Here is a 16,196-nt window from a genome sequence, read left to right as displayed (position 1 = left end):
TCTGACTCCCAGTGAATAACAACAAATTTAACTTGGTAGAAATTTGAATTTGGTGAGATTATATGGTGACACTTATAGATTTGGATAGCTTTGTTCTCACCTGGCCAAAAATACTAAAGTCAATTAAAAAATGCTTTAATAAACCACTCCACAGCTGTGTGGTGTAGAGCTGAAACGATTAGACAATTAAAGGCATAGTCGATGAAAATGAATCAACAAAAATCTTGATAATTGATTAGTTGTTTTCATGAAATAATGCAAACAATTCTCAGCTTTCATATGTGGGGATTAGACGCTTTTCTTAAATGTCTTTGGGTTATGGACTAGATATCACCTTGGAAATGGGAACTTTAATCAATGCTGGCTGTGTGGCTCGAGGGATGGCAGTACAGTATATTTACAATACAACTATTTGAGGGATTGTCATGAATTTTGGCACAGTCCTTCAAGTCTCCCTCAGGATCAATTGCAATAACTTTCCCTGATTTTTGATATAGTGCCATCATCAGATTTACAATTCGTCCAATACCTTGGTTTATGATCAATACCTGTTATTGATAAGAAAGATAATTGTTTGTTGGAGCCATAGTGTGGTGTTGATCTGGGTTATAATATCTATGTATCTGCTGCAGCAGCTTCTCATATTTCATATCCCATAAATAAGCAAATCATCACACTGTATTTGGCATGGATTGCTTTCTGTTAGCTAATGCTCTGGCAGACTAGCCTTGGTTAAAATCTCCTGAGCCTTTACTCATACATGAGCATACTATTTTGGAAAAGCTCAGTGGTTTAAATATACAGGGAATTACTTTTTAGGATGACAAATGGACACATTGGCTCTTGTACAAACCTAATATTTACAGAGGGAGAGCCTAAATTCCAACAGAGCCAAAAACAACTTTCGACAAACTTTAACAGGATCATGAATCAGAATGTATGTATGTAATTTTCTTTCCTTTTCTTCTTCTTCCTCCTCAGACGGCCTATAAGCCGTGGCTCTGTGCTCAGTTTTTCCCCACCACCCAGCAGTCCTGTCAGAAGAAGATACCATGCTACCAGTACTGCCTGGAGGTCCAGCAGAGCTGTCCGTTCATCCTGCCCGATAACGACGACCTGATCCACGGCGGCAGCCCCAGCTTCATCTGCACAGGTTAATATTTCCTGTTTACAACAGCAGCAGAGATGTGCCAGCTGTGTGTTTGCATGTGGTGGTGTTTGTGTGGCCTTGTGTTGTCTGCTCCTTCAGAGAAAACCTCCTGATTTAATTTATGTTAGTGAAAAGGGTGCACAATATTAATTCATCCAAAATGTGCATCTCCATATTGAGTGGATGGTATTCCTCCAAGAATACAGTGAGCTGTTTCTAAAGGCTTTCTGATGACATCTAGTGGTGTGTTTGGGTACAGCCAAGCTCAGGCAAGGACATTTTAACAATGCATTGATGAATTGAATTTGGCCTGTCTGTCAATATTTACTGCAGTTTATACTATAGTAATCACCAAGAGCTCCACTTCAGAAGACCAGACGATGGCCATATGCCAGCAAACTAGTTATGTTGAAGAGCTGGAGCTTCATAACAGCATCATCTGAGAATTACTTTTCAGGGATTTTAGATCAGTCAATGACGTCAATGCTTTGTTTTTGCCAAAGACATATTTATTCTTTCCATTGTTGAAAGCTAATGTCTTTAAAAAAAGAGTTTGGTTCGTTTTCAAGTCCTTTTTAGTCTAGAACTAAGCTTTATCCATGAGAGATAATTTGTCCTAGATCTGCTCTCACCAATCTCAGCAGTCTAGTGTCCCCTGTGCAGATGAGCACAGTGACAGCTCCCTTTACACATGGGCAAGTAAGTCTTCCAGGGTCAGCAAGTGATGCAGTAGTGCGTCATTGTCTGTGTGGTCGTGGACTTTAATTTGGGTTCAGCCGAGGGTCACTGTGTCTGTTCCGTCCCTCTGTGTCATGATTAGAGCTACACACTGAAGTCCAGCACTGAAGGATGTCCAACACGAGGGCCACCATCGATGCGATAACCATCACTGAACTGCCATCAAACAATTCTGGGCTAATTAGATTGATTGTTATTAACAGATGGTGTTTTCCACTTAACTTGAACTGTTTTCAGGCTTTATTGAGATGCCCTACTTCCATTTAATTCTGTCATTTCTCCTGAAAAATGGCTATATTAGATTAAGCTTGTACTGTATCAGTGTAGTAATTCATCAGGGTGATATTAGCCTTTCAATAGAACTAAAGCAACACATTAGTAAGGTTGATGTGATGATTTATAAAATGAGGCAATCTAGATCTGTGGTTCATCCAATATTTGACTATACAGTTTATACAATGGTACTCATCCCTTTTAATATCTCCATAGTGGGTAGTGTTCCAATAAATAAACTGTTTTATGTTAATACTGGATTTATTAAAAAATGTGGTATTTCATTTGCCGGATTAGCCAAAAACAGACCCACTCCCATTTGGTTTCATTGTATGGCTAACTTTGAAAAATGTAGAAATTACATTTTTATAATGCTAATTTGCAAAAGTAAATACGTTTTGAGAGAAATAATAATGCCACCCGAAGTACGCTAAGAAGTTTTTAATGAGCGTATAAGACAAGATGGAAAATGTTCACCGATAAACCCATTTTAATGCTTTTTTCTACAATATCAGCTCTTGCAATACATTATCGGCTCACAGCTGTTAAATGTTGAAAAAGTCAATAGTGATGAACCCTAACGCCTAACTCTATGTTTACTTGATTACTGTCACATTCAACCAAAACTTTAACCAAAGTGCTTTTGTTGCCTAAACCTAACCACACACAGAGTAACATTACAGAAAAGTCATGAAGTCAGTAAACTCGAGACAAGGTAAGGCTGTAGCAGTTTAAACTGAGCAATGATAAGTTGCAAATGAATTCAACTCACTAATCTACAGTATCTGATCTAAAGGCTGAATCAAATGCTTTCCTGCTCTATAGAAATATATATATGGAAACTGAAAGATAGTTAAAGCTACAGGATTCAAGTATCAATAGTTTTTTATTACCAGCTTCATGCAGAAAGTATTTTTGATTTATTTGTTACACGTCAGCCAAAAAACTGAATTACCTTGACCCTTTTTTTAATAAATGGATAAATACAGTTTTTGACCCCTGTGTTATCTCTTTCTCAGGGCTGTTGAGAGATCATCCATCAGACAGTGAGGCGGAGTGTTGTGACGTCCGATGGGACTCCAAAATGGACAACCCCTCAGGCGGGACGCTAAAAAGGACTGCTTCTTCCTGCCAGCCCGAGGGGGCCTCGGTCACCTCCGCTGCCACCCCGAGACTGTGCAGCGGGCGACTGAAGATCTGCCTGCTGGCCCTCGTCCTCCTACACACTGTCATCATCATTTCAGCCTCCCATAATTCTACGTTGGTGGGCGTGGCTGCCATTTTCTCGCCAGAGGAGAGCGCTTCTAACGAGGAGTGAACCTTGGGGTTGAATCAAGGCTGGAGCTTGTAAAGAAGGATGTCGCTTTTACAAAGAGGATTATGGCTTTTACAATGTCATGGATGCCAGGGACACATCTGGCCTTGACATGCTGGAAATGCCTCTACAATCTGCCGCAGATGAACCATCAACCACAGGAAGTGGGAGGGCTTTTAACTGGAGCTAAGGGTGCTGGGATTGGACATCAACCGAACCGAGATGTTTGAGAACCACCCCTCTAAAGAACTGACCTCTTGCCACTTGAAACCTGCTCATTGTTTCTATTCCATCCAAATGTTTTCTAGCATATTGTCCCTCCTCTCCTCTCCTCTCCTCTCCTCTCCTCTCCTCTCCTCTCCTCTCCTCTCCTCTCCTCTCCTCTCCTCTCCTCTCCTCTCTCCCTCCTATCCCTCCACCCTCTCCCCTCCCTTCCTGACGTTTTCGGTGTGTGTATGGATGGCACATCAGAGGAAAAATGGACATCGATGGAGTGTGGGCTCTCAGTCATCATTACCTAGATTTTTGCTGCATTTTTTTCAGGTGCCAGAATGTTTTGACATATCAACTGTACTCCACTTCCTACTCTCCATCACCTTAGAGGCATCTTCTTATTACCTTGTATGTGATGTTGCTCAAGGGGCCTGCCGGGACTAACTCATCCATCACTCATGTGGGTCTTGTTTCTCCGAAAACAAAATGTATGTGATTCTTCTATATTCTAATGTTCAGCTTGTATTTCGTCACACTAGACCTTTTATCCACCCCTTACGACGGTACATGCCTACACATTTTAGGACCTTAAGTGCTCTGAGACTGGCTCGCTTTCTCTTCTAACTTGCTGGGCCATTGAGCAAGTTAGGAGTGATGAAGTTGCAAAGGTAGTGGTGGTTCTGCTTATTATCGCAGGATGTTGCAGGAGTTGATGCTGAGCTTACAGTTTAGCTGTCTTGAGGGATGAGATGCCAGAATAAGAAGTGATGTTCTCTGAAGTGTTAAGATTACCTCATATGGTAGTGTTGGTGTTGCAGACAGGCAGCTCATGTGCTCGTCTTAATGCCACAGTTAGTATTTAGAGTTGTTGCTCATGAGACTGCAGGGACAACCCAGGGAAACTAGTTGCGCTTGCTACCTACTGAACAGAGGACAGCTGCATGAAGCCAAAACACCAGGGGCCTCATTTATCAACCGTGCGTGTGCAAAGTTTCATGATTAGATCGTGCGTATGCTTGATGATGTGAGTACATTTAGAACCACTTCTGGCCATGGGTGCCAACAAAACCCAAAGTGGTTCACAGGTGTAATCCACACAAAACAACTCTACTGTCAAGCATGTAAATGTAACTAAAACTAAACTATCATTCTTGAAATCTGTGCTGTCAGTAAAATTGTGTCAATAATGTTACTATTATACGTTTCTTCAGTGATGCATTGCTGAGCTCCTTTGGGTCTGTATGATCCAGAGGATCTGTCAGTGACATTCAATCAAAATCAGTCTGCATTAATAAAGAACTGTTATGTTTCGGTACCATTCATTTTTACTAGATTTCTTTTGGTATGCAACAATTCAAGCAAATTCATAATCTATGAATTACATGGAAGTGGTACAGTTTCCAATATCTATTTTGTATCTATATTTATTTATCTTTGGATAAGCCACATGCGGCAATGTCAATTAAGAGTTTTAGTTGACCATGTATGGCATTATGGGGTGTTTCTGTATGTAAATGAGCCTGTACATGCACGAGCAGATCAGGTGAGATTTATCATTGTTCATTTTCTTGTTTGTGCGGACCGTTACCGATACACAAACATTTCAAACTTGTTCTACATCCGGTTTGATAAATGAGGCCCCAGATCTTTGAGTGCCTCTCTGCTGCATTAGCCCACTGAGGCAGATACTGGCAATGGAGCAATATAGAAAAAAAAACAAAGCCAGTGTTAGTGTCCTACTTTGTGGCATCTTCACTGCTGTCGGCTCGGCTTTTCGGTATCGTAGAGTGGGTGCAAGTGAGCAGCCAGCCAGTCAGTCGATCAATCAATCAATCAATCCGTCGACTCTCAAATCACCCTTAGACGAGCTGATCAACCGCTATCTTTCACAGACTAGCAAAGGGCTGTGTTAGTGTCAGCGTGCAAGGAGTGTGAGGAGTTTTCAAGGGCTGATCCATCCGATTTTGTTGTTTTTTGCTGTTTGCTGCTAGTAAAGCGCACATTGACACATGATCATGCAGGGATTAAAGGACCAGTGTGTATGATTTAGTGACATCAAATGGTGAGGTTGCAGATTGCAAACAACTGATTACCCCTCCCCCTCCTCCTCCAAGCATGTAGGAGAACCTACGGTGGCCACAAAACTCCCAAAAGGCCTTCTCTAGAGCCAGTGTTTGGTTTGTCCATTCTGGGCTACCGTAGAAACATGGCACTGCAACATGAGAGAGGATCCACTCCCAATGTACATGTAAAAGGCTCATTCTGAGCTAACGAAAACACAACTATTTTTATTTTCAGGTGATTATACACTGATTAAAACATACGTATGAATATTATATTACATTTCTGCCAAGTCCACTCTGCTACATGCCACTAAATTCTACACACTGCACCTTCAAGAGGAGTTTAACTCCTATTTTTTTCGCGAGGAATGCACTGAAATTGGACAAAAAAAGATAATATTTATCCAATACTAAAATCTGATACCAAGAGCAACTAGTGACATACCAAAAATAAAGGCAAATCACATCACAGAAGGATGCTAAATCTCTGCACTGAAGCAGAACCCTAGCCTAGGCTAGTTGCCTGTAATGATCAGTTGAAGACAGATTGGACTTTTAACTTCAGCACTTGTTTTCACCTCCAAATTGCTGTGAAAACATGGTATCAGTGTCCCCCCTCCCATTAACAACGTGACCTTACCTCGCCTCACATGACGTAATGACTATTGATTTGCTGTTCACACACACATCAGAGTGGGATGGAAGTCAAGTCTACGCTTGCCTCTGGATTTCCAAGATGCAGTTCATAGACTTTAGCCCCCCCCTCTCTCTCCCTGGCCTTCCCAACCCCCAGTTTACTCTCTGATCCCTTTTGCTTGATATTCTCGTGAGATGTATTGTTTTGTTCGTTTGTTCCCCTCAATGAGAACAGAACTACATTCCTTGAAGACAGCAGCGGATGTAATAGGCCCACACTTGTATTCCGTCCTTTCGATCTCTAGCTGTTCATGATCTGAGTCCTGTGGATCTATGCAGACGCCGCCCTTGTCCTTTCTGTTGTAAATATGTCCTGAGGATGTGGGATCCCAAGATGCCCCTGCCCGCCTATCCCTGCCTACCCTCCTACCTCCCCCGGCCCCCCCACTGTTGGAATCTCACTGTGTTTTCTGTTTGCCTCCTTGGTTTTTGTCTGTTTTTTGAGATTTTTGCCGCATTTTTCTGTTGTCTAAAGCAGTGGTGTGAGTTGATGAGTAGGACTAAGTTGGATGTTAAAAAGATGAGATAAAGAGGTCTTGAGAAAAATATACAAAAAAATGAAGCTTGAATTGAGAAAAGGGTTCAAATATAGAGAAAAAATTATGATAAAGTTGTCATATTGTCATACTAGAGATGCTTTAGTTTGCTAATTTACTTTCTTTTTTTTCTACAAAAGACTTGGATGAAATTATTTATAAAATGCGTCCTACGAGTCATGATCTTTTTTGGACGTAAAACAAATACATTTATTAACATTTTGTTCAAAAGAAAATAAATATAAATTATGTTAAACATTATTGGTGTTTGTCTTTTTTTCCACTGAGTGTCTTTCACATTGATGCAGTGATGTTGAAGTATTTGCAGACCAGTTATTCTTATTGACCACCAGAGGGCAGTAGAGCACCATAATCAGAACACAATCAATCCCCTCATGTAGTACATTTTATCAACAGCTATCTCACTGTGTGGCTTGTCTATGGAGGTTTCAGGGGCTGAAAGTAAATAAATACATAATTATATCATAAAATGCTTAAATAAATTCATAGATACTTATTTAATGTAATGCTTAATTGCAACCATTGTGAAAGAAAACCACTCAAGTCCTTGCTCAAAGTTAGCTGTGATGATGGTGTTTATTGATAGCCTGGGTTATTGGTGAGTGGACTGACACAGTGTGGGTCTGAGACATTAGACTGACCCAGAGCAAATGAAATGGAAGCATTTCATACAGTAACACCAAGGCAGTGATCAGCAAAAGAAAAGAAACAAAAGGCAGGAAGGGAGGGCATTTGCATTCAGACCTTACAGTGTGACATATACAGGCAAGATTGAGGCTCAGCTAAAAAGGGGGAGGTGGTTCTTAGGTGGCCAGTTGAAAATGTCAACTGCAAAGAGTGAAAACAGGAGGAGGTTCTACATTCAAACAAAAGCCATAGATGAAATCATCAGGGGGCAGTAATGATCAACGGGCTGTTTCCAGACATCACTAGATTATATCACTAAAAGATGAGAGATGCCTGTAATTTTCATCATAGGTACACTTCAACTATGAGAGACAGAATGGGGGGAAAGAATCCAGGAAATCACATTGTAGGATTTTTAATGAATTAATTGGTACATTTTTGGTAAAATAAGTATTTGGTCACCTACGAAAACAAGCAAGATTTCTGGCTCTCACAGACCTGTAACATATTCTTTAAGAGGCTCCTCTGTCCTCCACTCGTTACCTGTATTAATGGCACCTGTTTGAACTCGTTATCAGTATAATCGTCACCTGTCCACAACCTCAAACAGTCACACTCCAAACTCCACTATGGCCAAGACCAAAGAGCTGTCAAAGGACACCAGAAACAAAATTGTAGACCCGCACCAGGCTGGGAAGACTGAATCTGCAATAGGTAAGCAGCTTGGTGTGAAGAAATCAACTGTGGGAGCAATTATTAGAAAATGGAAGACATACAAGACCACTGATAATCTCCCTCGATCTGGGGCTCCACACAAGATCTCACCCCGTGGGGTCAAAATGATCACAAGAACGGTGAACAAAAATCCCAGTATCACACGGGGGGACCTAGTGAATGACCTGCAGAGAGCTGGGACCAAAGTAACAAAGGCTACCATCAGTAACACACTACTCCGCCAGGGACTCAAATCCTGCAGTGCCAGACGTGTCCCCCTGCTTAAGCCAGTACATGTCCAGGCCCGTCTGAAGTTTGCTAGAGAGCATTTGGATGATCCAGAAGAGGATTGGGAGAATGTCAGATGACAGAGGTTTGACCTCTGTCATCTGACAGCCAACAAAGGGTATATAAGTATTGAGATGAACTTTTGTTATTGACCAAATATATTTTCCACCATAATTTGCAAATAAATTCTTTAAAAATCCGACAATGTGATTTTCTGGATTTTTTTTTTTCTCATTTTGTCTCTCATAGTTGAGGTATACCTATGATGAAAATTACAGGCCTCTCATCTTTTTAAGTGGGAGAACTTGCACAATTGGTGGCTGACTAAATACTTTTTTTTTTGCCCCACTGTGTGTGTATATATATATATATATTTATATAAATATATGCATATATGCTCGGCAACTGCTAAAGAAGGGAGTGGTTCCGACATTGTTTGACTGGAACAATTTCTCCACTTCAGTTTCCAAACTAGTGGATTGTGAGAGGATAGGCCAGCTGGCGGAGGGTGATACACTGGACCCAAAGGTTGATCCTTCGGGAACACGACTACGCTTCGGCTCTTGACCTCTTGACCCTGCAGTTGCAGACTTAGTTGACTCAGTTCTAGATCAAAACACGGCCCTCAGAGAGGAGGTCTTCCAGCTAAGAAATCAAATTGAGACGCTTATTATGAAGCAGCGGTTTGGCATTCACCAATTTGCAGGCTCAGATAGTGACATTCAGTTTTTCACAAGGTAAGAAGTCCAGTACGCTCAGATTAGACGTAGATGCACTAAAATGTGTTATGCGTATATACACATGTACATGTAAATGTTATTAGCTAATTAAAGAAACTAGAACTGTGTTTATTATGGGGGTTGAAGTACTTAGCTGTTGTCAGAATCCTTGTACTGGCAATATTTCATTATTGATTGTTGTGTACTTCTTGAGCAGTAGCAGTAGATATAGTAGTGTGTGTGTGTGTGTGTGTGTGAGATGAAGGCTAATGTAATCATATATCTGACGTACTTCCAAGCAGGTTTGATAGAAGTTTGAAATGGTAGCATCTTAATTGTGTTCTGTTAGGTTTGCATCCTATGATCTCATCATGCGCTTCTGGACTTTAATAGAGCCCACGCTGTCAGTTCTGGTCAGTGTGACACAAGCACAGAGAGGTGCTTTTACAGAGCCCAGTGCCACAACAGTAAGTATTCTTTATAATAATAATAATAATAATAATAATAGTTGGAGGTTGACAATATGTTCTTTTTTGGGCTGATACTGATGATTAGTAATCAATGACACCAATAACAGATATTAAGAACTGATTTAATGTTACATTTGCTGTAAAAATGATCCTCTTTAATTTTTCAGTTATTTAAATATAGTGATAGAAAGTAAGTAAGTGTATTTATTCAAGTACTGCATTAGAGTTAAGTTTTAAGGTACTTCCTCCACTACATTTATTTGACAGTTTTAGTTACTTTTCAATGAAGATTTGACACAACGTAACACAATGATGAGTTTGTAAATTAAAACACATTGTTAAGGATTAAATTGGTGGTTTTCATACATTTTGGCTTGTGGACCTTTCCAAAAAATCAGTGTTACCAAAGAGACATGTCCCCTCATATGGTTTAAGGTCCAAACAGGTTAAACTCTCCAATGAATCCATATTCATTTATATGTAGAACAGTTTTTTCTTCTTTCCTACCAAATCTATCATCTCAAAACCTGTCAGATTTTTCTCATGACCATCACAATGCAGTTTAAACTGGCTCCACCACGAGCAGCTACAACTATCAAATGCTTCGTATGCATTGACTTATCAATATCAATAAAGCAAAATTGATTTAATAACAGTCACAGCCCAATTAGCTGGTAATACTTACATATTTTTTTAAATGCAGGACTTTTACTTGTAATGAAGTATTTTCACATTGTGGTATTGATACTGAAGTAAAGGATCTGAGTACTTATTCCACCACTGTTTAGATGATATATATTAACATACAATAGCAGGAAAACTGTCATTTAAAAGTAGGTTACTTTAGTACTTATGATTACTAGCTGAATATTTACAATAGCAATAGAAGTGACAGTTAAACTCTAACAACTGTGCACCATCTGTGCAGTCTATGTATGGATTAACACAGGCCTAAGATGCAGATCCATTACATCTAAAGTCTCTAACAACAATACTACACCTCTCAAACAGTTACAGTGACTTAATTATGGGTTAACAAATGGACTTGTTAATGTTTACTATCGCATTCATTATCTACAAGACTCAACATTAGCATTACATCACTGCAGTAAAGTACATTATTGGGTCATTTTCAGTAGTGTAAATGGGAAACTGGGCATGCCGTCATCATAGAAATAGATCAGAAGATTGTGATGTTTTTAAAACTTCGGCATAGAAGATTGTGATGTTTATTGGAAATATCCGCTGCCTTACCTTTCCGAACACAGCTCCAGTGAAGTGCAGCTGTCAAATTTAAATTCAAATTCAAAGAAGCTTTATTGGCATGACAGATCAGAAATCTATGTTGACAAAGCAGTGCAGAAGATTACAAACATTGCCAGATGCTGACAAATACATATACAATATGCAAATATCAAAACATTACAACATGGAGCAGCTTCCTTTACACTGTGCCGGGGTCAGTGAGGATCTGGATACCACAGGAGAAGAGCCCCACTGTACTCTCAAAGGTTCTTTGACACTGAGATTCCAGTAGTTTCCAAGTAGTGCCTAAACACTAGGAGACACAATCCATCTCAGATGTTGATATTTATGTGTTTTTGAGATGCTGGGGTTTTTGGAAGTCCACAATATAAATGTATCATCAGTAGAGAACAACTGGCTACCACGATGTTTTTGGTTTCCCAGACTGTACAGTAGCTGTGGGATGTTGTTCGTACTCTCAAAGTCCTGATCAAACTGCCAGAAGCCACATCATTTATGAGTCAGTCTCTTATACACATTAGTGTGCCCCCCCCCCCCCTTCCATGTCCTGACTGACAGGTGGTGACTGGCCTACATACTGCACACAAACATTTCTGCTTATAAAGTAAAGTTTTGATTATAAAAACAACTTTTAAAAGCACGGCTGCTTTTTTTTAAGGAAGAAAATCAGTTCAAGGGCCAAAAAAAAACAAAATTTACTGACACTTAAAAACATGTCTACCGTTTCTTACCAAAAATAGCAGGAAACATGACACGACTGTCTGTGTCTGATAAGGAAGGAAAAGGGGATTTTTGTAGCATTGAGATGTTGTTTTGACCTTATTTGTTCTTCAAAAATAAAACCCAGGAGAGAAAGCTATTAGGCAAAACCTGTCCCAGTTATTACTCATAAAAGTGATTTATGATCTTGTTTGATTGTCAGATTCTAGGCGACATACTAGATAATATTCCACCCCTTATCCAGATAGTTGTGTTTGCAGAAAATAGACCTTTTGTACAGCAGATAAGTCAAGTTGTCATAGCAGGAAAAGCACAGGTGGAACTGATAACATTAACGATGGCTCAGTTCTGTTCAAGGAAGCCACACTAGTGAAGCAGGGTCATGCTTTGGGGATTAGGCCATTGTTAATGTTATTAATTGCAGCTGTGTGTTTCCTGCTTTGACATGTCAGAATGTCTGCTGTGAAAAAAAGGAAGGAAGCAGCAGATTTATTTTTATTTTGATGGTAGCTAGTTAAATGATTCAAAACCAAACTTTGGCCAAAAGACCACCAACAGTTTATCATAGTGAGACACCATGTTCAAGTACTCTGGGGCTTCTTTAGTTTTATTTTAACAGTTTGTAAAATACTGATCAAGATGCAGAGTGCCTTATAGGAATAATACCTGTTTGTAACTCTCAGTTGGAAAAAAAAATACATCAAAAATCCCACTGATGCTGAGTTAGCAACCTGTTGAAGGACATGAGACTAATCGAAGTGCTTTACAAGAACTAACTAGTACCGGGTTTTAGCCACAAGGTGGTGCCATAGGACCAGTTTAGATCCAAAAGATGCAGGGTTATGCAGACTATAAATGTCCCCTCTTTACAGTCAAGTACACTGGAAATAAAAAAATACAAACATTTTGATCTATTTTCAGAGTTTAAAGTCCCATTGCACTCAAAAATGTGTTTTTTTGATTGTAACTTCTCTTGGATGTTTTGGCTTCACTGTGTTATGATAAAATGATACACATTGTGTGGTATGTTGGCATTCGTCTGCTGACAGTTCAACGTTTCTCTGAGTTCACCTTTAATCTGAGTTTCAGACATGCACGTACAAGCATGATTCATGACATCATCTAGTCTGAAGCCAATCATGGTCCAGTATGTAACATGCAATTTGTTTCAACAAGTGTAATGTGGAAGAGGTGGTCGCCTACTGTGTGCTGTAGGTTGAATTTAAGTATAAAATATGTGAAAGACCTCCCAGTGCTGGCATTCATGTTGAAAGGACACAGTGTGTCCACATGATATATCTGTTGTAAGTACAGATGCTCCATAGAGATGTAAATATATTCACTGAAATATTGGGTGCACGATCGTGTCCTCATTCTTAAACTGGGTTGATATTCTGATGATTATCAAAAGTAACGCAGACTGAAAAACCTGTTTTTTCCACAGATCAACATGCTTTTCATTTTAAAATAATAAATAATAAATACATAGTCGCAGGTCTGGCTGTTAAAGTGGTTCATTGCAATTTCCTCCCTGTGCCTGTGCCATTCGATGAAGTCTCCCACAGCAGAGATCACACATCTCCCACTCATGGTTTTTTTTTTTTCTCTCGGAGCCACATATCAACTGGCCTGACATTTCCCATCTCATGGGCTCTATTTTACTGTTCAGGCAGTCCAAAATTTGCAGAGGAGATGGGAAAAGTGGAGAGACTTTTTTTTTGTATAAACTTCGAGGTCTTGTTATATCAAGAAATCAAACACAATCGTTTCTGGGTTTTGACGTTCATTTACTGTTTGATTTACGTTCTATGACTGACTAAAACACATGATTGGAAATGAATCATTTATCTTATTATTTTGTGTATTTTTCCCCCAAAGAGCAATGTTTTCAGCTGCAGTGCTCCATCATTTTCCAGTCATGTTCATGAATCATACTGGGTGAAAGCTCTTATAAGAGAAGCAGAGAGACCAGTTTTGCATGCACAGAAGCTTATGCTATGTTGTGTCTTCAATATGAGGTATTGGCTGTCACATGCTCCGAAACTCTATATACTGCAGCTGTATATGATATATGCCATACCATATAATGTACAGCTCAAACTAAATAAAGTGCAATTATACAGTTGTCATAGATTTTCAGATGCCAAATATAGTGCTATACTCTCTCCTTTGACCATATAGAAAAACCAATAGTGCTTTTTTAAAATGTATTTTCCTCTTTGGTATAAAAACCAATTGTCTGTATACTGCGGTAGGTCATCTGGTCCACACAGTCAAGTCCTTGATCATCTCTCGTCTACTCATTGGCTCCAGCTGGAAATAATAGCCAGGCAGGAGTTTTACCACTATCAGCTGTTGAGGTTTTGGAGGGAGCACACCTGAGGATGGTTACTAATTAGCCAGCGAGAAGCGACGACGGCTGGAGTGTGTTCTGACTCGCAAGTGATAAGTGCTTGTTAGTTTTGAGGATACTGTCGACACTGAGAAAACAGGAGGGAGTGGATTTTTGGCTGCCCCCTCACTCCTCTCTTTTTGCCTGCAGGGGAACCAACACTGCAACAGAGCACCCCTAAGAGAATACCCCTGTGTGGAAGGAATTTCAGTTCTTTCAACCCTTTTTCACCAAACCTCCCCATTTGTCAAAACAGCTATGTCACGTTTGAGCCTCCGTCTTGTGTCTGAGTAGTGATTCACTCGGTTTATAGCCCTTCCGATCACCACTTTGCCATGAGAAATATTGCTTAGTGCTCTCAAACAAATGATCTGGTGCATGTTTTAATAAAGGCACCAGCAGTGCAATAGTGTACAGACTATTGAAACGTAATAGGATTTTGTGCCAGTACTCCACAGGCTTTTGTTCCAGACTGGTTTTCCATGCTAACACTTTGTTCTATTGATACAGAATGGGGTTCTCATTCCCAGGGTTTACTTCTGTATCTATTGTAGACAACTAACTGGAAATGTTTTACCATCACATCAGGCATTTTAATGACATTAAATTGGACCACATTTTACAGTAACTAATGACTCTGAGAGGGAACTAATTTCTAACACTACATGCCAAATACTGGCTAGTGTCAAGTATTAAAGTGCCTGAAGACTTAAATTTAAATCTCAAGTAGTTCCAGCTCTGCAACATTAGATATTCATGATATAATATGACACAGCACACACACACACACACACACACACACACACACACACACACACACACACACACACACACACACACACACACACACACACACACACACACACACACACACACACACACACACACACACACACACACACATCAGACCATAGTCACTTTTGGGGACATTACATAGACATACATTAATTTCCTTTACTTATCCCAATCCTAACCATTACCACTACTTGCCTAAATGTAACCCATACATTTACCCTAACCTTAATTACTTACCCAAAAATCAGGATTTACTAACTGGGGACACAGCAATTGTACCCAAATTAACTGGTCCTAAGTCTGAATTCTATGACAGACCACCCATACACACAAAGAAACATAGAAATACAAACAAGCAGTAAAAGAAGGCTATGATTCTTCTTTCTTTCTCTTTTATCTCAAACACACAAAATAGAGATATGTACTACAGCACTTGTGTTTAAATTTAACAGCCCACCGCCAACCAAAAGTGAAAAGCTCAGTCTGTGTTCTTGCTGTCAAATGCTCTAAATGAATCGGAAATGCCAGCATCCCTCCCACATATCTTGCTACCCACTGTCTTTTTCCAGTCGGAGTTTATTTATTGAACAAACTGGCATCCAACTCGCCCCAAAATGCTTCACTGGCTTGACACGTCGGCTACCATCTCCCAACACACCATCCATCGGACGCCCGGGCTCGTCTGCATCAAAGGCCTTGCTCAGCCAGAGAGCTGCAGCAGCAAGTTGGAATGGTGACAAAAATCTCCTGGCAGGCTGCGTTTTTTGTTGCTGCTGCCTGAAGGGGTTCAGCTGTGGCTGCTACTGTACTTGAAGCTTTGAGGAGTTAGGCAGTTTGACATGAGAGTGAAGGAGAATAATGTGTTTACATGATTCTTTTTGTCCCAGGGAAGTATTGAAGGAAGGTGCCACATAACCTAATATACACACACACAAACACACACACACACACACACACACACACAGTGTCCTATGATTCTGCAGCCGTACATCTTGCCCCCTGGACGCCAGGATGTGTCACTTCCCATCTGTCTTGTGCTCTGTGTCGAACAAGCTCCCGGAGCCATTGTGTTTTCAATCCAGGCTTTAAAAAAACAGCAACCACATCTTGTAGAACCACATTAAATTTTAACACTACAAGACTTTTCTCATGTTTGTCATTGCACTTGAAAAAAAGGTTTTTGGTCATTTTTATTTTACA

At 40.0% G+C, this 16,196-nt stretch overlaps 1 protein-coding gene across 1 annotated transcript in view; it reads left to right on the top strand.

Moving 5' to 3' along the window:
- The window catches only part of LOC133976534 (NALCN channel auxiliary factor 1-like), a 30,497-nt gene extending 27,018 nt beyond the window's left edge, over window positions 1–3,479 (top strand). The window contains exons 2-3 of the mRNA XM_062414754.1: window positions 982–1,153; window positions 3,181–3,479. Coding sequence (XP_062270738.1) covers window positions 982–1,153; window positions 3,181–3,479 — 471 coding nt within the window. The remainder of the gene's footprint in view (window positions 1–981; window positions 1,154–3,180) is intronic.
- The last annotated feature ends 12,717 nt before the right edge of the window (window positions 3,480–16,196 follow it).

The sequence above is a fragment of the Scomber scombrus genome, chromosome 24 (genome assembly GCF_963691925.1).
Source record: "Scomber scombrus chromosome 24, fScoSco1.1, whole genome shotgun sequence".
Lineage (NCBI taxonomy): Eukaryota > Metazoa > Chordata > Actinopteri > Scombriformes > Scombridae > Scomber > Scomber scombrus.
This window is presented reverse-complemented; position numbering and strand designations above follow the sequence as displayed.